This window comes from Diadema antillarum, unplaced genomic scaffold, assembly GCF_040938485.1.
Source record: "Diadema antillarum isolate AM-2024a unplaced genomic scaffold, OU_Dant_1.0 seq00000094_RagTag, whole genome shotgun sequence".
Lineage (NCBI taxonomy): Eukaryota > Metazoa > Echinodermata > Echinoidea > Diadematoida > Diadematidae > Diadema > Diadema antillarum.
The window spans coordinates 857,383-883,272 of record NW_027271183.1 but is presented as its reverse complement, the minus strand read 5'-3'; the positions used below and the strand labels follow the sequence as shown (position 1 = coordinate 883,272).

Below are 25,890 nucleotides of genomic sequence, written 5' to 3'. Positions count from 1 at the left end.
AGACTTTATGAAAATCCCGTTTTTTGATGATTAAAAATGTTATTTTTTTGTAATTTTTGTGTTTCTTTTGTGACATCAAAACATTGTTTGTGTTGTTTGAATATTAAATAAATACAATTTACAGTAAAGAAAAATGAGTTGTGTATTTATTCACATTATTAACTCTCATAGTCGGCACTAATAGACAATTCCCCAATGAAGAGGTTTTTCTTGGAAAATTACCTCTTATGAGATCATGTTACTATCGTAACATTTCGTGTCCGCGAAATGGTAATGAGGATTAAATATTTGCGAGTGGAAAACTGCAGAAATACGAGAGAAACATGGCAAGAAATGTCTTATATATGTTTGTTGTCAATGGATCTTTAAAACTGTGAAAAGAAACAATCGCGTTTGACTGCTTTTGGAAAATACGGAGGAATAAGGTGCTTGTATATTTTCTTCGTGTCCGTGGAAAAAGTTACGATGGGAACAATTCTCCACGATCCATTCGGCAAATGACGTACGCTCACGAGTTGACGACACATTGCCCGGGTTTCCGGATGATGCGACTTGAATGTGACGAGTGCGATCGGCTTGCAGACGACCGGTTAGAACAGCTCAAGCCGCTTTTGTGTTTCGTGGGCAGCTGTTACGATGGAAACGACGTGTCGCTTTTGACAAGGTAGGCTAGCTATCTTTCTCATGTTCTGACATGATCGTATCGTACTTATATTACACTTTATGATCGATATTTCGTAGATTATACCCACAGTTAACGAAATTGTGTGGGCAGAGCCTCGAAGAATATTTCATTAAAAAAAAAACCACAATCGGCGCGAGTAAAGTAATTCGTAATGATATTGCATCTTTAGTCCCACTCGTGTCTTTTTATGTAAGTAAATACATGTAGTTGATTACACATGGAAGTCTGGTGGTAAACGACGACATCAGCGCCCTTTAGTAGTATCGAGTCTAGACTAGTATGACCAAGGAGGTACTACGCTTGCCTAGTACCTCCTTGGGGCTTGGTATGACCTCTTGCTGTAGTATAAGACTTCCTTATTGAGTTATCACCACATAAACCAAACGTAATTTATTGGTGAGATAGTTTGCTGAGAACAAGGTTCCACAAGGACAGGCGCATGCAGAAGAACGTCGCACGCTATTCTCGACGATATTTCCGTATGGGATGACCTCATCGAGAGTGTGACAACACGATGTCAATATGCAGGATTTATAGCACATTCTGAGCTAAATTTTAGGTCATTTAGAAAATAAAATATTTCACTAAGGAGGCTGACAATCGCTAGTTTACCGAAACTAGGGGCCCTCAACCATACAAGTTACTACTAATATGACACTAGTCTCTGTCTATCTTACAAACGGCAAAATTTGCACATGAAGTTTACTTCGCTAGTGTTTCTAAGTTTAAAAATGACCATTTAATCGCAGAGGGCACCCTTCAAAATACAATTCAAATAATGCCATTAATATACAACCCAATATAAATTTGAGGTACAGTGGAAACTCGATATAAAGATCAGTGTTCTACTGTTCTTTATAACAAGATTCCCCTGTATTAAAAAATGTAGTGTTCATATTTACCTAGAAGGTTGCCAGAATATATATTGTAATCTGCAAATCATATTTGAACTACATTTCAGTTTTAATTTTATTTTAATTTTAATGTTGTCTTTTCCCCCCTACAGCCCCCCCCCCCCCCCCCCCCCTCCTTCCAACTTATGATTACTTCAAGTTCAGGCTGGTTAAACACCGATAGACATGGCTAAGAAAAAGCCTTTCCATCTTCGGTTGCGATGTAGTATTGATTCGGAGGCCCGGAAGCCCTCAAAAAAACAGTCAACAGTAAAGTTAGTAAACAGTAATGAAGCTGCTTCCCGAACAACAAAGTGGCGACATAAGTTGAAGGCCAACAACCCACAAGAATACACAAAATTGTTGAAAAAAGCTGCGGAATATAACAAGTTACAGAGGATCGAAATGTCCCTAGCGGAGTCCACCTTAAAGAAGAGAAATATCTCCACTGAAGAGAAGGAAAAGTCTGAAAAGTTCCTAGAACAAAAGAAGCGGTGTAATGCGACTGCAGCTCTGCGAATGAGGAAAATGAGAGCAAAGAAAAAGGAGGAGCAACTACGGCTTCAATCAAACAAAATGAAACAAACACCTAGCACCAGAGCTCAAGACAAAAGGCAAAAAGAAAAATTACAAGCACAGGCAAGAAAGAAGCGAGAGAGACGAGCAGCAATGTCAAAAGAAGAACATGAGCAATACAACGCAATGCGACGAGAGAAATACAAGCAGAAAAAAGAAAAAGAAAAGCTTATGTGGATTGAATCGCAGAAGCTCAAGGCTCGAGAAGCAGAGCTAAAGAAAGAAGAGGAACGTTTGAAAGAAATTGCAGAGGCATTCGATCAGAAACATGCGGAGTTGGAAGTCACTCGCAAGAAACTCTCATCTGCAGGATGTGACGTGAGAAGTTCTTCGGCTAGAAGAAAAAGTTTGGAGAGAGTAAGGGCAGTTATGCCACAAGACCGAGAAAAGTGTGTTTCTACGATGATAGATCTATTTCAGAAGTCCTCTCCAAAAAAGCGTGCAGCACTGAAGAAGAGAGGAATGCACACTGGCCTTGAGGATGCCCATCATGAAGTCCAAAATCTCCTGACATCAAGCATTAGTGAGGAAATGGGCAGACTAAAGAGGAGCAAGAAGAAGAAAGACCTAGAAAAAAGAAGGAATATTGCTGCATCACTAAAGATCTTGAGCAAGTACCGACTTCAGAAAAAAGGATCGGCTCTCTTGCAGATGGGCCGCAAGATCATCTCCTCGGCAAGCAAGAAGAAGCAAATGCACGACAAGAGAAAGCTGTCCCCAGAGGTAGCAAGCGCAGTCATCTCGTTCTACGAAGAATCAGCCATCGACCTGCCTGATAAGAAAATGGTATCCATGAAGACCATGAAAAATATTCGATATCTTCAACAGTCAGTGGCGGCTTTGTTCTTGAAGTTCAAATCACAGAATCCAGACATGAAAGTAGGTGCAAAAACATTCTACAGCCTCCGGCCACATCATGTAAAGCTCCAAGGATCAATCAAATTCAGGGCATGTTTGTGCGAATACTGCACAAATATTGAGTTGAAGGCAACAGCAATTAATAATTTAGCACACAGTTACGGAATGAAGTCCTTCTTTGATGGCGTTCACTCAGTGAATCGCGTCACAATGTGTCCCAAGTCTGAAGGAGCGAAGACGTACATGCGACATTGCTCCGAGAGGAAATGCAAAGAATGTGGTCCCAAATTGTTGAGATCTTACCTGAGACCGCTGGTGGAAAAACACGGCCCTAAGCATATGACATGGAAGAAATGGATTCGGGTCAGAGTGGACGAGAATGGGAAGACGATCACCAAGCAACAGATTGTCACCAACGACGGGACAGTATCTCAATGTCTGGAGGAACTTGAAGGGGAGACGGTCACTATCAGTAAGCATCTGCATAGTGCGTCTTGGCAATCTCAGCAGTTTGCTACACTTACCAAGGACATGCCAAACAACTGGGTCGTCATGGTCTTGGACTTTGCAGAGAACTTTGTATGCAAGTACCAAGACGAAATACAAAGCGCACATTGGTATCACACAAACGTCACAATCCACCCTATTGTTTGCTATCACAGATGTCCAACATGTGATGAGACAATGCAGGAGTCACTCGTCTTCATAACAGGCGATAATCGACATACATATCATGCAGTGCACCAGTTCATGTCACAGGCAGTACAGCATCTCCGGCAAAACATGGAAATTGACAAGATCATCAGATTTACAGATCAATGTGCAGCCCAATACAAAAGTAGAGGACCATTCAAGGACATTGCTCTTGCACAGCAACATTACCAAGTTCCAGTAGAGCATCACTATTTTGGTGCCAGACATGGGAAAGGTCCGAGCGATGGGGAAACGGCTGTTGTGAAACGACAAGCTTCATTAGCTATTAGTTCTGGGCGTAAAGTAATGAACAATGCAAAAGATGTATATGAGTTCTGCCAAGATGAATTGACAATACAACCAAGCCAAGCCGAATGTCTCCACTTTCAACGGAAAGTGTTCTTCGTAGAGGAAATGAATCACAACAGAGATCACAAGGACGTCCAGACCATCAAGGGCACCAGGCAACTGCACTGTGTAAAGGGTGAAAGCAGTGGACGGCTGTGGACAAGGAACCTGTCTTGTTTCTGTAAAGGCTGTGTTCTCGGGAATCAGCAGTGTGACAGCAGAGGGACTGTAGATGACTGGAAAAGTGAAAAGCTGTTTGCTGCTACGATTGAGACATCTCATGGTAAGAACTAAATTAACCTTAATATTTACCTAGAAGGTTGCCAATATATATATTCATTTAGTATTATTGACTAATGCTAGTTATTTGTGATCCAAGCAGAAAGTTTTCAAACAGACCCATCTTATTCATTGGTTGTTTTAAAGTCAGTGGTTAATATTGTGGGTCGATTTAAAAAATTGTACAACTGCGATGTCTAAGCAGTGTAACAATGTTCAAGTGGATGAATAAACGGCCAAGAATATAAAAGTTTTGAAAATCCTGCCTTCACTATCCAGATTTCTATGAATAAAGAATGAACCATTTCAGTAACAGTTTATTCAACACTATAGCCAATGGGGAAATTTGAGCATCGTAAAACAGTCATTGCAAATTTACATTTTTGCAGTAGTATTTAAATTATCATTTTCACAGCAATTTTTGCAGGGCTTCATTTCTACACTATATCAGATTTACTAGTAGCACGTGGGACCATGTAGCTCAGATTTTTTTCAACTGGATTCATTGTTAACCAATGCCTTTAACATATATTTCTGTAAGTCCAGGGTTTTTGAAAGATGTTCTTAAACTTATAACTCATGAATTGCTGCTGCACATTACACCATTGTCTTGCCATACGCTGCCACGATGACCAAATGTTGTTCTATACTACAGAGTTAAATATGTGCGCACTATCTGTACATATTTTTCTTTGGATAGACCAATGTTTTTGTTCGTTACAGAGTGGTACAACAGCAAAATTGTGTAAGTGTGAGGTGTTCTTTACAGATACAGGTGATACTGAAGACCCGTCTTCCATGACTGTTGCAGATGATGACTTGGATGCTGACGGCCCGTCTTCCATGACTGATGCAGATGATTACTGGGAAAGCGAATCCTCCCCTTCCTCTTCACCTGTGAAACAACTGCATGTTACCGGTTTGTACAAATCAGTAATATCGCTGTTTATGTTTTCTTCAACCCTTTTTTATATTAGGGAGTTAATTTTGGCGATATGAAAAACAGTTTATTTGTCCCTCGGATGAAACATTTAAGGTAGCCAATGCCTTTTGCAGAGCCCACAAAATGCCCCAATCATTGTTTGAAACCAAAGATATTAGTATTTGGGCAATATCTGTGAAATTTCGAAATCAAAAGTTGTGTAGAATTCAAAAGATAACAGTTGTAGTGTAGTCGGCATTCAAGCAACAACAGTGCATTTATCGTTCGGGGACTGTAATATAATACTTAAAATCCAAATAATAATGTCAGTAGGTATACGAATGTCATAGTAAAGAATTCACTTATTTCTTTTTGCTGTATTTTTAGTGATGAAATATACCATGAACATGATCAATCGATCAAACAGGTCTGTAAAAGGTAGACTAAGTCTAGAATAAATGTAAGGCCTTATAATAAATATACCAAAATAATTTGAATCATAGTTTTCAACTTAACTCCATAAATAAAGTTGCACAGAGGTTTCACAATATTGTCTGCTTGAATACTGTAGTGTTCCCACTAATTCTGACAAATTTCATGCAAAAGTCATTGTCTACCATTAAGGTCTTTTTTATGTATAATCTTCAACTTTCACAGATAACGTGGTCATAGGTGTTCCAACTTCCCACCCGCCTTCTACGTCTGACAGACAGCTTCCCGTTGAAGTCCCAACTTCTAACTTGCTGTCTACTGGTACTGAGCTTCATGTTGAAGACCAAACCTCTCACTCGTCAACGTGTGACACACAGCTTCACATGGAACTCCCTACTTCTCACTCGCCATCTACTGCTGGCACTCGGGTTCATGTTACAGGTTTGTAAAAATTATTTTTTACATCTCAACTTTCAAAGTTCAATTCAAGATTCAAATAATTTACTATCATGCACTGAAGCATAGAAATCATTTCAAATTTTCTGATATACAAAGGAAAAAAATGGCAAGTGGTATAATGTTAACAAATGTACTTAAGATTTTACTTGTTCTAATCATTGAAATTGGTCCCTGCACATGTATTGATGTTCTTGGCAATTTAGGTTTTAACAATCATAGCGCACATGGATTGGAACCCCACCAGCATGAACCCAAACACATGCGCACACACACACATTTATACATACCTCACAAATGAACACACACCTGCAAATGTCCCCATTTTTAACGCTTAAGTCCACCCACACCAAAATACTGATGTGCACTTAAACACCTCAGTGACCTCACCCACTGCAATGCGTATGTATCCACGTGCACTTACAGCATGGAGTCAGCATGAACACACACGTGGGACACATGCTCACCTGCACCCAATTCTAGTCCCAAAATGTCTGTGTTATTTATGTTTAAAGTTAATATACCCAATTGCACATGCAATATATTATGTACATGTGAAGGGATATTTTTTTCCCAACAAGTTAATCACACCTCCACTTTATGCATATTTAGGGAGGCTGTTACAAGATTTATGGAGAGACATACCAGTTCAATTCTGTTCAAATGAGTTTTTCTGTGGATCAAAATTCTCTTTCAGAATAACTATGTCTGAATGCAGGAGGATGTATGTCTTCTTTCATATTAAAGATCACTGGAGATCCTTTTACTGATTATGTTACGTGCAGTACTGGTTATCTGAGAATTGTCTATTGGTGACAGTTTTCTTCTATTTTGCAAAAGCATTGTTACTTTATAATTTTAGATATTTTATCTTTATTCATATATACAGCTTATCGCCAAACTCAGGACCTTCAAACTGGGGATTTTGTTGCCGTTGTATATGGTAAGACGTGGTGGGTCGGAGAAGTCCTGGAGCTGAAAGGAGAAGATGCACATATCAACTTCTTACTCAATAAGGGTGATAACAAGTACTCTTGGCCAGACAAACCGGAGCAAGACTGGATTCGGAGAACTGGGATCTTTGCCATCTTCCCCTCTCCACCAATTCCTGTGTCCTCAAGACATCTTGGATTTGAAGAAAACACTTTTCGTTCACTGGCAACTAGAATCGACACATTCATCAATCTTGAAGAATAGGATTAGTAGGACAGGATGCTGCATTTTAGAACAGGAACATGTATATGTGAATTAAAACAGCCTCAGGACAGCTTTGGCATTCTTCAAATTTTCTAAAATGTTTTATTGGAAGAGTATATGTAAGGAATAAAATACAATGTTTAATGGTGAAAATTCACCTTCCGTATCTCATTCCATTGTATGTTTGCCTTTTTTCATTCTTCCCATGAAAGATATTAAAATTAGCAAATGCCGAAGCTGTTTCGATCCTTTTATGTTATGAGGCACTACTGGCCAGGATCTCCTGCACATCATTCAGTGTAGAGTCTTAGTGCTGTAGTATTCGGTTATTTTAAAACCCAGTTAACCTACTTCAAAAATATGGTTGTGTTTCGGTCATATAATGTACAAATTTTTATACAGGTTGTACATATTCCTTCATTATTTTGCAGGTAATATTTATAGTGATAATTTTACTCGTAATTCTATTTGTAATAATATTTTCAGAACATAATGAGAATCAAAACAGTTATCCAAACCCAAACCATTTTGACCAAAGACGGTTTGGTTACTGCTTTGTTAACCTTTTTACTACAGCACTAGTGTAGACGTGCAGGACTGCGCTGCAGTCATCAGCTGAGGAGCTAGTAGCATGTGGCCTCAACTAGAACAAAATGCAAATGAAAGTATGGGTTATTTGGAATTTTTCATGTGAAAAATGAAGTTTGAATTCTGAATCAAAACATTGATTGAAAAACAAACACACATGCTCATATAAAAAACTGTTGACAACTCATGAGAAACAGGAAAATCTTAAATCAACAAGATATTGTTATAATTCATGGTTTAGGAACTTAATTTTTAATTCATTTAATAGAATTGATATTTGTATGCTAATCAGAAATCAAGTTTTTATGTGACATTACTTTAATACTAAATAGAATGACACAAGTTAACAATACAGGGGAACCGAGAACAAGATTCTTAAATTTCTTGGGACCATCAAAGTTAGATTGCTGTATTGAATCCTTGATAGTATCAGGGCTATTATACATAAGTATTATGAGTATAGGGAACTTCATTATAGTGAGGTCCTTAAGACCATATAAATTAGTGTGTTATATTGTAAATATGTTCTACTAGTAACACAAAAGAATACAAAGAAGTGGGACAAGAAAGATTACATTGTAGTAGTGGAGTTCGTCAGATCAGTGTTCTACTGTTCTTTATAACAAGATTCCCCTGTATTAAAAAATGTAGTGTTCATCACAACGGTGATGGCAAAGAAATTCAAAGTTAGAATTCCTGTAATAACTTCAAAACTTGAACAAAAGCAAAATGCAGGCACTATGTGACTAAAATTAAAAGTATTGTAATAAAATAGTATCAATATAATGTACATGCAAGAATATGGATGTAAATATAAAAGTCACTGTAACTTGAAAACGCATTGATAAACCAATACAAGAACTGGAGTGCCAAAAATATTAGTAAGGTAACATGCAAGAAAATGTGAATATGAGTTGTAACAAAATCTGAAGATATTGGGAATTTCATTTTGAATTAATGAATAAAATTATAATTCTGTCGTTCAATATGTCATTGTGATAGGCATGCACATTAAATTTGAGCCTACCCAGACTACATGCATCAAGTTTTCTGTAATCTGTACATTGTGTAGGAGGAAAGATAATCTTTCAAAGAAGGGTAAACGATTGTAATTAATTAAAATTATCCATGTGATTGCTTATTTTTGTTCAATTAAAAGCTGTTCTTGAAGAAAATCAAACAAAAATAATGAGATACATGCATTATTTGAGTAAAACTAGCAATTTGATGTTTCACGTGTAACAGGACGCCGGTATCTTGGTGTCTTTGTTACATGTGAAACCACCAAATAAACTTTGGGACAAATACATTATGATTATAAGAATAAAATTCTTATATATATCTTTATATAATTATTCTCAGTCATTACTTGAAATTTAAAAATGTTGAAAGTCTGATAAATCGAAAGACAAATTTATTGTTTCACATGTAACAGGACACCAGAATCTTTGTGTAATTGTTACATGTGAAACCTTAAAATGAAGTTTGGGCAAATAGTCATTTTGTATATGTGTCCGCATCTTTACTCTCCGATCTTATTTAAACATTAACCTGTCCTCTTATGCTTCACTCTATTTCCTTTATTATTCATGCTACATTTAAAAGAATATTAACAAATAGGACACTATTTTAGTGTTTCACATGTAACGGGACACCGGTATCTTGGTGTCTTTGTTACATGTGAAACCACCAAATAAACTTTGGGACAAATACATTATAATTATAAGAATAAAATTCTTATATATATCTTTATATAATTATTCTCAGTCATTACTTGAAATTTAAAAATGTTGAAAGTCTTATAAATCGAGAGACAAATTTATTGTTTCACATGTAACAGGACACCATAATCTCTGTGTAATTGTTACCTGTGAAACCTTAAAATGAAGTTTGGGCAAATAGTCATTTTCTGTATGTCCGCATCTTTACTCTCCGATCTTATTTAAACATCAACCTGTCCTCTTATGCTTCACTCTATTTCCTTTATTATTCATGCTACATTTAAAAGAATATTAACAAATAGGACACTATTTTAGTGTTTCACATGTAACAGGACACCAGAAAATCTGTGTAATTGTTACATGTGAAACCGTAAATGAAGTTTTGGGCAAAGTAGTCATTTTTGTATGTCATTTTGCATATTTATTTTCTGATCTTATAAACATTAGCATGTCCCCCTATGGCTCACCATATTTCCTGAATTATTCATGCTTCATTTCAAAGAATATTAACAAAAAGGACTATGTTTCAGTGTTTCACATGTAACAGGACACCGGAATCTTTGTGTAATCGTTACATGTGAAACCTCAAACAAGGTTTTGGGAAAATAGAGTCTTTTTGTATTTGTTAACCTTTTCACTTTCTGATCCTATTTAGGCATTAGCATGTCCTCTTATACTTCACCCTGTTTCCAGTATTAGTTGTGCAGCATTTCAAAGATATATTTACATTAAGATTGAATTTCAAAATTGACCCCTAAAACTGTCTGCAGACCTTTCTAATAAGAAAATGTTGTAGGATTTTTAAAATTTTTAACTTTCGATTGGTATTTTTTGCTGTTGCTGGTGTGGAAAGAGTCACAACATACTTTCCAAATATTTCTTGATTTATAAATATCTTGTGGCAAACTAAGAGAAAAAGCAGATTTTCTTCAGATCAAATTGGAAGGTTGGTGTCCCTGTTACATGTGAAACAAGTGGGCGTTATCTTGAATGTGTGATGATGTGTAGTGGCTACGCTGCAAGATTCAAACTTCTAATAGTTTGTTTGATATACTCCATGTATCTATGTTTCTTGAGATGACAATAACTAAGCTCTGCATTAGTTTTGAAATTTTGAGCCTCATGTCACACTTTGTGTACCCAACTTCATGGAATGACCCATGTCAAAGTCATAAAACTCCTGGGGGATATGATTTCAATGCTTAATCAGTAAAACAGCCAAATTCAGCTATCTCGCAGTAATGGGGATTACATAATTGGATTCTGCTCTTCATGTAAGAGTGGTAAGTGTGCACATACATTAATGTACCTTGGCAAAGGTGAGAACTGGTCGGTATCGTGGCAAACTTCACACATCATCATTAATGACCTTGAAATTATATTGTAAATATAGGCATGCTGATACTGCCCCTCTCCATCCCCCTAACTCATGCCCCTCCCCTTGCACCCCCTCTTTAGGGGAATATGCACACACACACACACACACACACACACACACACACACACACACACAAATACAGTGTTATGGCCAAGAGGTTTCCTGTGTCAAAGAGTGTGATATCATCATGGTTATAAAGAGTAATGAAAATGACTCCAGTATGTACATAGAGTACACTGACAAGCTAATTCTGGTTTTTTTTTCGAGAATGTTATCCATGAAAGCCCCCCTCCTCCCCTTCCCCATCCCCCTTCCCCTCACCCTTCCACTCTCCCTCACCCCCCCCCCCCCATAACACTGACAAAATGTTCACAGAAGACCCTTTCTCTCATTATGTGCAAAATAAAATGTAGTTCTTTCCACTGGAGTATCAGGTATGGTCTCTATAGCTCTGACATGATGCATGATTTCTGTCACTATCTCACTATCTCACTTTCAGTCATATCAATATGGAGTTTCTTCTATTTTAGATCTTTTAGTGTGTGTGTGGGGTTTTTTTTCTTGATGATGACAAAGAAATTTGAAATGATGAGGCAATAACCATTTCCATTTTATGGTCTGGTATCATTGCAAGGGGGGGAGGGGGAGGAACTAATGACGATGAGAGAAAATGCAATCTGTCACAGAAACACAGTTTACGATGCAATACTAATATCATCCAATACAAACGGCAGTGCAGCACTGTGCACTCTGGCAAAAATAAGACCACAGCCATGATCTACATGTATCTGCAAATACTCCCCAGCATTCAACTCTGCACATTTTCTCTGAGACAGGCAGTGGTGAAAGGGAGAGCTTGACATATGACATACAAATTTGCATTCACTGCCCAAAAGGAACTCATCTCGTTCACATCGTACTCCATAACCTAGCAACACATTCATTTCCTGTCGACAAATGCGTCATAATACATGAAGGAATAATTTACAAATTGTATGAAAGCAATATCATTGCTCCCTTCGCCAGTGGAGTTTGACAGGTGAAGACAGAGCTGCCCTCCTGCCAAATCTTCTGTATTATTACGCCAAGCGGGATGACCTTTCCAAATCAAAGCCTCTGACTCACGCTGCCTAAGGTTTGGGGGGGGGGGGGGGGCGGGGAGGAGGAGGAGGAAGAACAGAAAATCTCAAGCACTGCGAAGAAAGCATCTACATTTAGCTGTTCCTGAGGCAGTCATGGCGTATTCTAATCAATATTACCCCCATGGATGGTTCGTTGCACAATAAAATGAAGTCTGCAGCCATGCCATCACCTTTAGTACTGGGACCAATGATCTTGGTTTGAAGAATTCATAGTCTACTGGTAGTTTTTCTCAATTTTGTGATACTGACATTTTGAGATCTGCCAAGGATTTTGGCTTCAAATGGCGAGAATGCAGTCAGAACAAATATCAGGCCAAACAGCTTCACTTGCTCCCGAGAATTCAGTGTGGTGCCTCATTCTGGTACAGCACTGAACAGGGCAGAAGATAATAAGTCGGGGCTGCTTGTTCCCCACTCAGGATTGTAGACATCATTAAAGGCAGCATACCACAAGCACAAGAAACGTCATCATGCCCAGCCTTGTGACATTTTTTATTGATTACAATATCAATATATTGACAGTCTTGATATATCAGCCCTTTCACAGACATGTGTACCAAGGTGATTAATTTGAGATTACTGCTGTGTGTAAGCTAGTACAAATAGCAGCCAAAAAAAAAATGAACTTGTAAGAACACACAATTTAACAAATCTATCATTTGTCATCAATGTGCAAACTTACAATCTCTAAAAGCCACATGAATTTAATAAAGCTTGGTATAAAATACACTGTACTTTGTCATGATAATCACAACCCTAAAAACAGCTTGAATTGGTTCTACTTTCAGTATGCAACTTTCCTATCAGTATCTACATTGTATTTAAAGGGATTATTTACCATTTGAAGATGAAACAAAAACCCAGCATTAGTGCTTCAAAATAGTTCTAAAAATACAAGTGTATGTGAGATTGGAATAGAAACAAACAATGTAAAAATTTCAATTATCATGATAAATATTAAGTGTTGTTAAATACAAAATGTGAACAATAGTTATAATTATAAAATTGTTTCTTGACTATTAATAAAACCACCTACAGTTATGGTTTAGTGAGAAAAAATAGTATTTATCTCCTGATATTTTAGGCTTTATTGTGAAATGTTCATATGGTAAGATGTTTTGTGATACAACTGACTTAAACATATGCATCAAATGTGATAACTCGAACATTTTTAATCACTGCTCCCGATGGTAAACAGTCTGTGCCTTTAAGGCTACAACCTACTCTGTCCATGGGAATTACAGAAAAGATGTGCACAGAGGCAATGCACTAGTTAAAATGTTGAACAACAGAGAATAGATGCCACATGTCATTTTTAATAGTACAATTCATCTATGAAGACTCATACAGAAACAACCTCAAAAAAGGGCACAATCGCCACAAGCTGAAAAATAAACTCAGTTAGAATTCTTGTTTTTCAACAAGGTTTTCTTGTTGATGCTCATTCATTCAATCATATGTCACAATGTGCCTGATGATGCAAACTACATTGTAACAGTCTCTGTCTTATTAAAGGTGGCCTGATTTTAAAGGGCCAAACGGAAAAGTGTCCTATAAAAAATGATTTGATAAAGCACCTACAAAGGTGAACATATCATACACACAAAGCAAGAATCAACATACTGTAGCCCTATACTCCCTTTAAATGATTCTCCATTAGCTCATGATGTCACATCAGCTGTGTCTTTCTAGACTAATTATTATAAAAAATTAAAAAAAACAAGGAGAAAAAATTGTGAGTCACATGTAGCTGAAGTTTCTTCTCAACAGATGTGCTCGTGATTATCACCCTCACAGAGAAAGTTCTCCTCGGCACAAGAATGTTGCACAACATTTGTTTTTAAAGGAGAGGGCATTTGAAGTAATCCTTTCTTGTAAACCCTGTATCACTTCAATGCAAGCATTTCAGTTGCACAAAAATATGCATACACTGTGTGCACAAATTGTAATGTTTAGACTATTCAGAGTCATGCTTGTGTAATAAAGAGATGCATGTAGAACCTTTTGGTACTCCGTGTTTACCTCAATGATGTGAGAAGTGTCCCATTGTAGATTCACTTAAAGGTACACGTGTAGATAGAACTTGATGCTATATGGGTTATTGTGTTTCTCCGTTCTTTCAAATAACATTAACTGCAACAACATGAATGAATGAATCTTTAATATGCATGATAGCAGCAATGAATCTAAGATGCTCAGGTAAAACTTTGACGATGCTCAAAGGGATGGTATAGTTTTGGTTCAGACCTGGGGCCCGTTTCATAAAACTCGTCATCAGTGACAAGTTGTCATAGATGTGACAAGCTACTGAAATCCTTGCATCTGATTGGCTGAGAGCAAATTTGTCATAGAAATGTGGCAGTTGTCACTGATGACAAGTCTTATGAAACGGGCCCGGGCTTCAGGTTTGGAAAAACTATTTGGTGAGATAATTACTATAGAAACCTCTTGTGAAATATGAAAGAGCATGTAATTCCATTAGGAATTCAACATTTATTTGACGAAAATTGGTTTGGAAATGGCTGTGATATCCAAAACAAGCCATACTAATAAAAGGTGGGACCCATCTTTTTTTAGGATCTCTTTGTTTCACTTTGTTTTTGGATATCTCAGCCATTTCAAAACTGATTTTTATCAAATAAACTTCAAATTCCTCTTTGACTGGTATGCTCTGTAACATTTCATGAGTGGTTTCTCAGTATCTTGCAAAAAGTGAAAAGCTCAATTCTCATCCCCACCAATATTATACCACATCCCTTTAATGAGTCCTCTTTTCTTGCAATGTATACTTTGGCAAACATTCCCGGTTATGTTTATCATCTTTTGTTCTGTTTTTTTTTTTCTTCACGAGGTCTACAAAAAGTTGAAATGACTTTAATGATGGTAATCTATCTCTCCTAAACATGCACCTGCCACTAAATTGATCATAATCCCCATAAGCTACAACAACCCTGTGGAGTCACAATGGCAATTTGCTGGTATTAGTTGCTGGAACTTTTACTGCAACATTAATCCTCCAAAGGACTGCAATTCATGACAGCAACATTTAGTATTTAGTCACATGTTTTCTTCCCTTTCATTTTCCTACCTCTGTCCCATGAGGTTGCATGCATTGTCTTCTTCAAGAATCACAAATTTTGGCTTTAACAAAAAAAGAATATTGGTTGAGATGGACATACCTTGAAATTAAGTTATCCTCATTGGCAATGTTCAAAGTGCCCTGGGTTCTGGAGCAGTAGTACACTTTGTAGGTACCTTCATACTTGTCAAGCAGTGTGCTCACTGCAGGCTCACAATTTTTTCCCCCATTCTATCTCCTTTTCTTACATAGTAGCTCTATTGAATCATAAGTCTGGTGTCATCTATTCATCCATACGAGTTTGGATTAACAAGAAATTATCTCAAAACAGGAAATAATCTACACTGTATGTGCTCACACAAAATTCACACAATACCATAGTTTCAAAACACACTACTTTCTCAGTCATTCGCAATCCAACAATTGGTGTTTAGTAGTTGCAGGAAGAATTTGAAGCATTAAAATGCTCTTTGCCATTGCCAATAACATTTTGAGTTGATATTGGGCCAAAATTTTAGAACATATGGTTAACAAAATGAGAACCACTAGCTCCTAGACAACAAAGCTTGCTGAGTGAATTCATGTTTTTTTCTACATTCCTTTTAATTGCCCTATGCTCAAGTGCTCAAAGGAAGCAAAACTCGCAAAGTATTGTCTAATTATGGTGGAATGGCCATCCAGTATTACAGCAAATTGTACAGTCTGGATGCTACCTCCACTACCCCCTTGCCTTACCAAAAAATAAATAAAAAAAATCACTCACTGGGAGGCTAATACTTTCTCATGAAATACTGAACAAAAGTCTGTCGGATGGGTGGGTGGGGGTTATAAAGCGAGGAAGTACATCGTTGTCACATTACTGTAGAATGAGTTTACAGCCTAGCGTGGTTTGTTTCATCACAGGATATGGGGAGCTGCTATGCCTAATTGGAAACAACGCAGTCGAAGGAAATGCAGGGGAAAACTTACACCTACGCTGAACATACAGTACCACACACACAACGCGCAGACACCCAAAAGTTAAAGAGAGAGATAGAAAGGCCAAAAATAATACACTTCCAGGGTTAAACACACAATGATCTTAGGGTATGATGCCAACAGGGCAATGTCAGTTTATAGTGCTTAAAAAAAACCATGATGAATCATGTATGAACACAGCATTACACTTTGTGACGGATGAGACACATCAAATTTCATGTCATGCCCTAGAAGCACATCATCTCTATTCTGAAGCCTTACAGTCTTTGGAATAAAATATCTGCCATCTGTTGCACACAGTATCCCATAGATTTCTATCCTACAATACACTGTAAAAGTGGAAATCTTTGCAGTAGGTGGAAATTTTCAAGCATTTTACGTGACCAGAACTAGCTCAAAAATAAAGGCACTCAAATATTTTTGCTTGTTATATGTTCCACTGATTAACGCTTGACTCTGCAGAATTAAAAAAGCACACAAAATTCATCTTATCCTGCGAAGTGCAAAAAAAAAAAATACTTGCGAAAAAATATCCACTTTCACAGCAAAACATTTTCCATACTGTAGCACACACACGAAAATAGTTTCAGCTGCATAACAACATGAACACATGGTATGTAGTCAACAATTTTCAGAACTCCATTGTATTACAGAACATACACTGTAGAGTACATTCAAACAAACTGATCTTTCTCACTTTACACAATTGCTCATCAGTATGATTGTCTAAAAGCCAGACAGAAATAAACAACTTCCCTTCTGTCTGGCAAGTTGGTATGCCTAACATTCTTTTTCGAAAGTAGTGTTTAAATCAACTAGAAAAAACAAAACAAAACAAATAAGGCTTCATGCTATTTCTGGAAGTCCTTCAGTGAAAGGAAATTCAAGCTTTTGCATGAATCTGTCAGCTGACACATTCTAAGCCGCTGCGCCACGGACAAAATTATTCCCTTTATTTCCACAGGCAGTACACAATTCATGTTCTTGACAATAATAAAAAAAAAAAAACGATGATAGTCAAAGATTAGATGTATAATGTAGTTGTAAAGAGTAAACAATGTCGATGTTTTTATATGAGTGGATATTGCAGCAAATAGCAGTCCAAGTAAAGAATTGAATTACATCCTTAGAATAGATGCAAATGTGCATGTTTGTATGTATGAAAACAAGTGTTCACAAACATGCATATATCTGCATAATGCAAGTACAGTTGTATATCAGTTATCAAAGAACCAGTTATCAAAGAATGGCCAACCAGCAACAAAAGAAAGGCTTAGCCGTGATGCTGCATTATATTATCAGAGGATAAAAGTACAATGTATGCAACTGCACAGTGCACTGATTTGTGAAAAAAAAAATGCTGGTAGGATGGTTCATAACAGTGTTAAAATTGCAGAAGTCACATTAACAATGTGTTTGTATGTGTGACAACTTGTACAGGTATATGCCCCCCCCCCCCCCCTCCAACCTCACAGAGTCCCAAGAGAGATGTACAGACGTAGCTGACGGATGCAGCTGGTCACAAAACAAACATATCGTCATTACACAGACACAAGTTCATCACTGAGAGCAAAACAGCAACTGAGGATAGTATGAGAGAGAGTTCAAGGAAAGAGAAGGAGAGAGAAGTGACAGAGTCATTTATTAGAACATGCAAGAGTACAATGTACATTGTATGAGGGAGGGATGGAGAGAGAGACACGTGGCAGAGCTGTTTAAAGAAAGATGCAATTTTGGGGGTGTGTGTGATCTTCCAAAGAAATATAATTACAAAACAATGACCCAATGAAAGCAACAACAACAACAACAACAACAACGACAAAATGGGATAAGTACACACAAAATACCAAACATGATGGGTGTAAACTTCCATGTGCATCATGACCGAGAGCAACAGTGAGACCAGGATGTGTAAAATACTGCACTTCGTAGGTCTTTAACATAGCGACTGGCGGATGACTCACCTGTGTGTTTGTGTTGGCTCGTCCCTGCGCAGCCTGGCTCGGGGTCGGGTTACTGATGGAGAACGGAGGGACCGTCGGCTTCTCCACGTCTTCGGTGAGGGTCGGCAGCGACTCGCGCGCCGAGTTATTACCTGTGGAAAGCGGGGGTCAATGTATGATACATGTACTTGTAAAAGGCGACACTGTAGCTATCGCTCCACAAGTATCTAAATTGCGTGAGAGACAATCCTACACAACTCACTACATACCATGTTCGTGCACAAGTTTGAGCGTACCCACAGACATCATAATCATATGCACATTTGTTGCAAGTGAAATGCCTTCTCTAGTTCAAAATGAGTCATATCACAGCACATATGGCCCATTTCACATACTGTATTACTTGAATGTACAAGATACAGCAGTCCATGATTCAAAATTGTAACAAATCTTAATCCCGGTAGACATCATTCCTAATTATGACAAATTAATTTGACAAGTTGCCTCTCGGTTTAGATATTGAGAGCTCTGTGTACAGTTTACTCGATCTCTGAGTAGAGAGTTGGGCAGTATGCATCATGATTCTGATTACCATCCTGCTAGTACTGTAGTACCTTTGTATTTAGAGTTTTACTCTAAGATATTTCCAGGACTTGGAGGAGTCAAAACAGTTAACCATTCATTCAAATAAAAAAAAAAGCCTTTGAAACATCAAAGTACAGTAATAGTAAATTAACACAGATGTAACTGTTCATCTTACAGAAGACCTTCCTCCTATTCAAGGAGTTGGCTATACTATTGTACGTGATTGTATTAAAGGAGATAGTACATGTATAACAAATAACAAATTAAGGTACAATTAAGAACCAAGCGAATTCAACCAACCACAAGAATGATGTACACATGTACAAAGATGGTTTCTGAATACTGGAAAATTATGCATCAAATAAATAAACTCTCTAGCCCAGCCATCTGTAATGATACAAATTACCTTAAAATTTCTCACAGAGTACCCTTATTTGGCATCAAATTCAACAAAATAATTGTAATCAAGCTTTGTTGAATCTGAGATAAAGATTTCAACTAATTTTTCTTTCGATCATACAACATTTGCCTGAATCATAAAGAAAATCACATAGAAAACAAATCAGAATTCAAAACATGAGAAATTTGATACAGGTGCTACTGTACATCCTTAAGACAGTTTTCATAGAACCTACGAGACCCTACAAAAGGTGACTCATTTTAATACCAAATTGTCTTGCTTCACATGAATTTGTCTATTAGATCAAATTTTGACAGGTCTGCTTTTTCATTTAATATTTCAGCATAATACAGTAATTCCTTTCACTGTATTTTTGCCCTGAAATGTGATATTTTGCACATCTTTGTTATATAATATTCCTACTATTCCCTCTGAAACATAAAAATTGTAGGCCATTATCCAGCATGATCGAGATACACCATCATAAATGATTAATTTGATATCAATCATGAATTGACTGATATCATAAAGTCTTTATCTCTAAAATCAGCTTTGCAAGATGCATACATTATGTACAATGTACAGGTACTTGTGTTTCTTGTCAAACCAGAACACCTCCCCCTCCCCCTCCTCCTCCCACACACACACATTTCTGTCCTACAAAATGGGCCTTCCCTTGAAGCCATCAATGCTTACACATTACACTGCATGTGCTTCAAATGGATGACTTTTAATTTCTACATTGTAGGTTATTTGATGTTCACTGCATGTGCTTCAAAGGGATGACTTTTAATTTCTACATTGTAGGTTATTTGATACGTTCATACTATACAAGGCGATGCAAACTTATGACAGCACCCTACTGTACTTCAGCCATGCTGCAAAAAGCTACAAGATAAAATAACAAATCAAAATAAGGTCACATACATTGCAATATCAATGCGCAGAAGCAGAAGTTGTGATTGCATCACTATACTAGTGCCAGCTTTATGAGTGATTCAAACATACAGTAATCACACATACAGTAGAGAGCATGTATCAATACTCTTTCCAAATTGAGACCAGCTTTTCCAGATAATTTTGTAGATCACTCTATTAATAGTCATTTACACTAAGAATTTACACCAAACACTGTCAGTACGTTCAGTGATACTTTCCTTGTGAAAACATATCAAACAGCAAGCACAAGATTTCTATCAGCCAAAAGGCTGTTTTTCAGAGAAGCTGGAGGGAACATAAGCTAATATATAAACAGAACAAATCAAAGATGCAGAAACGAAACAAAATCAGTTCAAACATTAAGATGATACAAATATCAAGACACAACATAACAAAACAAAGAATTTGATAAGCATATTCTGAAGAACAAAATAAAATAGCAATAATGATTTATGGTGTTTGTTTTCTTGAGGTACCCTGAGAATCGCGTTTTAAACCACGTTCGGAGGTTACACCATTCGAAAAGCATTTTGAAGTGTGATTCTCTTTCAAGTTAGATAAACGCAGTCTAAGAGGGCTTTTAAAAGCAAAAACAACCTGTCTGATATATCCTTACCTGATAACTTGAACTCCATTAACGATCTGGACAGCACTCCAGGGTCAGTTGTTCCATTGTCATCCTTTTTCTTTGCTTGATTGAGTAAGCTCTCAAGGTTTGGTGTGAGTGACTGCGATAGTGCCCGGGAGGTGGCCGAGAAGGGGCGCCCCCTGTATAGCGTGGGCGTGGAGGGCGAGGGCGACGGGTACATCCTCGTCTTGCTGCCCGGGGTGGGGGTCATCGGGGTCATGATCTGCTCCGAGAAGGATGTGCTCGGCTTGATGATCTTGTTCATGGACACCTGCAGCGTCCGCTGCTCAAAGGGGGTCGCGAAAGTATCGTGGGGCAGGCTCTGCAGCCATGACAGCAGGCTGAGGTCGGCGTCGTCGGCCGGGGTCCCCGTCATCATGCTCCGCAGGACAATCTGGCTGTTCTTGGCATCGCGGTTGATGGCCTTCTGCTGACAGAACTCCACACAGTTTTCGAACAGCAGGCCCTTCAAAACGAGCTGCACAAGGCGGTCCTTGCTCGCCGTGCTCTCGTTCTCAGCCAGTGACTTGTCGACGGGCAGAAACCTGCTCACCAAGGGGTACACACTCTGAAAGCACTGCACCCGCGCGCTGCTGGGACTCCAGTCCTTGTACATCTGGTGGTCCGTCAGGCGTGGCAGTGTCAGCAGCAAGCAGAAGGAGCTGTAGTCCTCCTTAGCTGGGCAGTACGGCTCAAGTTCACTGAGGCAGTTGACCACCTCCTCGCTGGAAAACTCCATCTGCAGGTGCTGGAAGTCCTCGCTCTTCATGCACAGCATCTCCAGGAACTTGTGCTTGAGGATGATGTAGTGGAATGTCTTGGAGTCAAAGCTCTCGATGCTCTCCAGGGGCTGGATGAACTCCAGGGCATCGTCCCACTGCCCGTCCAGGATGAGCTGGCGCAGGAACAGCGCGTCATCGGAGAAGAGCCCGTTCACGATGCCGCTCTCCCGCTCCAATGATCGCATCGACAGATACAGCTCCCTCGAATGGAGGAAGTCAAGAACGAGTTTGACCACTTCGCTCTCTTTCACAGTCACATTCACAGGAGCCGGCATTGTGGTACCTCTGTGATTCTCAAGTTTAGTCCCAACAATTAAAACAAAACCTGTTGATTCTCACTTATGCAACTGATAGGATATTCCTCAGGTGGATAATATCGACAAGGCCATCTTCCTCCTCGCTCGTCACAAGATAGATTTTACCTGGATGTGACAAAAAACAAAGCAGAGGATACACAGAAAAAAGCACAGTAAAGTACTTGTACATTTATATGATAGGTCATATGATATACAGTGTACAAATATATGAAGACAGTAAATTCATGAAAACATCTGCATGCAATAATCTGTGAGAGGATTGCTGTTTACAATCTTAATTCCAAGTTACAAAGGAAAAGAATTTTGACATCATTGTCAGAATAGAGACACATTGCAAGCTCTGATGAATTATGACATATGTTGGAAATGTGCCTTTTGGAACTGTGAGCAGAGTTTTACAAATTGTTGTGGAAAGGACAGATTATCTAGTCCTAGAGATAGACAAGGATTTTTTTTTTATCATCATACATAATAATACAATACTTAACAATATAGTAATGAGCACCGGATTTAAAAATTGTCATTTATTGTATGTTTATATAAATCAATTTCGAGGTACTGATGTACATCCAACTACACCATGCTACAGATTACCCATGTATGTCTTGACTATTACTCTCACCAGTCTTGACACTACCATACAATGTACGTTAAAGTGAGAAAAGGACTATGACATGTTCGTTATGCCATATCATCTGCACAATACATCTGATTCATCCATGTCTGTATTAATACACGTATAAGTTTACTAAGGAAAAATAATGAATTAGAAATCACTAGAACTACACTAATTGCAAGCAACAACGTCCATAGTCTCATGCTCATAGACATGTACACCTCCCCTAACTGCTGACATCAGAACCATGCATGGGCAAGGCTCTGCTATGTACTAGTACTTTAGATTGATTACAGTACACTGTCAGTAGCAAGCCTCTTACAAATGCTGTAAATGTACAGTTTCTAATGCACAATCCAACAGTTCGACAAGACTCAACTTTTGGAACAACAGTCTGTAGAATACCATGTCACGCGAAGTGTATACATGACAGTAGGTTGGCCGACGACCTACAAACTGGGGTAGTAGGTGGTAAAGCTACTTGAAATTACACTGTGAAGTCTCTGGCCAACGTACCGACAAACCGATAATCTTTCATACTGTATCTATATCTTCCTTCTTTCTTTTTCTTTTTTTTTCTTTCCTTCTATGTTTCTTTCTTTCTTTCTTTTATTCTTGAAAAGACTTTCAAGTAATATCCCTCGATTAATTCTAAAAGCAGATACAAGCCTACACTACCCTAACCTTGCTTGCTAACGCTTGGATGCACGTACCCTGTGGTGGGGCCAAATTTTTTATTTTGCCAAAGTCTCCGGTCAACGAACCAATGAACCAAAAAGCCTTGATATTGCTACACCACCTTCCTGCGGTGGGGAAGTCTCTGGCTAACAAACCAATGAACCAATGAACCTACGAATACGATTTAGTCTCTAGTCTGACCAAATGATGTCACAGGCACTTCACTTCGTAGGTCGTTGGTTGACAAACTACAGTACAGTTACAGGTTTTCTACAGTTAAGCCCAACTTTCGGCAATCGTGCACTGTACGGCCCTATTATTATCGGTGCAAGATTGCACCCTAATTGAGCAGTGTATGCGAATTCAAGTACCTATCAGGCACTGCGGGTCAACAGCATGTGTTCCGCTCCGGTACTGTCAAGTGGGTGTGTGGGATCTTGTGTTGGATGTGTGTGCATACAATGTATACATGTCGATGTGTGTGCATAATGAAAGCACTTATGGTACGCCACTTTTGCTCTAATTCCCTTCCCCCCTGCATGGCATGCACGATCAGAGAGTACAAGATGCTGTGCATGCATGGCATGCCGTGCAACTGAACAGTTGTAAAGTTTCATCCTTCATTCATGATTTTAAATTGGATACTGTATTTTATCTCAAGCAGGGGATCACTAATTAACCTATTGCAGAGGGCACATGTCCACTGTCCTTAGCTGGTAAAATTGTTCTGTAAAATACATTTGAGAAAAAAAAAGAATCCACAAAAAGCTTATACTGATCCGCCAGTCTCTTACTGTCCACTACCTGCACAGTTAGCGATTTATGGGTAGCCTAGCCACTACATTGTCATTGTACACGCACACGCACACACACAAGCCTCGCGAATTGCGGTGGCAGATGATGGATGAAGGAGACATTAACATAGCATATTTGCACATCTAATTGATGTGGCTAGCTAGGATGTTCAAAAATGGAAGTATTGTATCGCAGACTTCTTCAAACTTTGCGCCACGACCATGGCAATTTTCAGCGAGGTAACATTGCAAATTGTAGCTCAATAATCCTGCAGCAGAGAGCAAAGACATGCAATAACATGTAGTGTTCGATGTGTCAAAATCGCAGGGCAAGGAGGGCTTTTTAGTGACATTGTAATATTACTTGTCAAACGGCTTTCCAGGCATTACAAGAAGAACAGCTAGCTTGCCGCGCCGGCTGCTCAGTGCGTGGTGGTTCATGGGATATCACCTTGGCACACGTCACAGGTAGAAACGTCTACCAATAATCAAAGGGCCGTATAACCGTAAAGTGCATGATTGCCTTGACCGAAAAATCGGTCTGTATCTGGTCGTCGGGGATATGTTCCGCAGAGACTGCGTCTGGCTTCATGGATTGTCTCCTCCGGAGAGTGACAACGTCAAAAAGAATGAAAGACTCCTCCGGACAGACGGATCTTTCTGTCTAATGATTGCCCAACTTTCCACTACACTGTCCGTCACTGTACTAACTGTTACAGTGTAAAATTTAGATCTGTTAAGGCACTTGAGGCATAACGTCGCTGGGGTGACAAGACCTTTGTAGCTGCAAATTTGGTGAAAATTACTTTTTTGGATTAATGGTCAAATAATGGGTTAAGTGATGTCCTGTCCAAATCCCAACTGTCTTACTCCAAAAATGAAGCCACCATGGCATGTCAAAGGAAAGGCTATCTCATTCGCTATAGATCTAGTGCTTTTAGCCGACATGTTTTTTGGCTCTCCTGAACATTTTCCGATTTGACATTTTGTAGATAACAATACAAGGTCTTGTCGCCCCAGCAACGATAAGCCCTACGTTGGAGGCTAGGCGAAAGCAGTTAATTAATTAACGCTACGTACACAGAATCTAAGTTCATGTTCATCAGACTCAGAGTTCAGAGTATCAGACTCAGACAGACCCGACTAAACTTATCACAGAGGTTTCTATTCAAAACAGGCTTAGGCCTACACTACACTACACTGACACTGTCTAACGTTATACTAAAGTACGTACAAATTGTACTTAGTACTTGACTTGGATTTTTGGAATAACACTCACACAGTCACAATCAGGATCACAGTAGATTTCTAAATACACTTCACGGTTAACACGTTAGACTTGCTGGAGTTGTCTAACTTTACTTCTCTAGATAGATTCCTATCCAGTAAATTCAGCACTTTATTATGATTTTCGTTAACTTGTTAGATAACAAACTGTGGATCACGAGACGATGCAAACAATGATCTCACCTCATCAAGCGTTATGTTCTCTCAAAAGATGACGATATTTCACTAATTCGCCGGCTCATTGAGATTGCACATTGATCCTGCACTGGTTCACGGGCTGGCCTTATTCGGTATGTAAAATTCTGTGTGTTTCAGTTGGGATTGAGCTGCGAGAAAGGGTCGAGGGTCGATCCTACTGCACTCACTGCATGCTAGTGTGTGTCGTATTGGGTAGTATTGGTATTGCGATGAACAGCGCCATCTGCGATCTTCGGACACATCGAGCTACTAGCTCGACGCTAAACACGTTACACGTACATTGTACGTGTACTGTGTGCATGTACGTTATACGTCACGCACGTTACTCGATCGCAAAGGTCATGACTACTTCCTGACGCACCGGAAAGCATTGGGAAATTTAGGGGAATTCCAACTTTATTTTTGTTCCCCAGGATACAGTCACTCACTAATTATGGATCTGGTCATACACTGATGTTATTGTTGGAAGATCGACGTAATATCTCAAAAAGAAAGGGG

The 25,890-nt window shown here is 38.6% G+C and overlaps 2 protein-coding genes across 2 annotated transcripts in view; one reads left to right on the top strand and one right to left on the bottom strand.

Annotated features, from left to right (window-relative positions):
- LOC139726630 (WD repeat-containing protein 47-like) overlaps positions 1–25,476 on the bottom strand; it is a 38,037-nt gene extending 12,561 nt beyond the window's left edge. Inside the window, exons 1-4 of the mRNA XM_071637620.1 lie at positions 25,378–25,476; positions 20,709–21,924; positions 18,190–18,320; positions 7,216–7,236 (exon numbers count right to left, since the gene is read on the bottom strand). Of these exons, the coding sequence (XP_071493721.1) occupies positions 7,216–7,236; positions 18,190–18,320; positions 20,709–21,777 (1,221 nt within the window). The 5' untranslated portion in view covers positions 21,778–21,924; positions 25,378–25,476. The remainder of the gene's footprint in view (positions 1–7,215; positions 7,237–18,189; positions 18,321–20,708; positions 21,925–25,377) is intronic.
- On the top strand, positions 1,725–10,801 carry LOC139726629 (uncharacterized). Its single transcript, XM_071637619.1, has 4 exons — positions 1,725–4,336; positions 5,102–5,251; positions 5,912–6,127; positions 7,032–10,801. The coding sequence occupies exons 1-4, from the start codon at positions 1,765–1,767 to the stop codon at positions 7,337–7,339; spliced, it is 3,246 nt and encodes a 1,081-aa protein (XP_071493720.1). The 5' UTR covers positions 1,725–1,764; the 3' UTR covers positions 7,340–10,801.
- Positions 25,477–25,890: the final 414 nt, after the last annotated feature.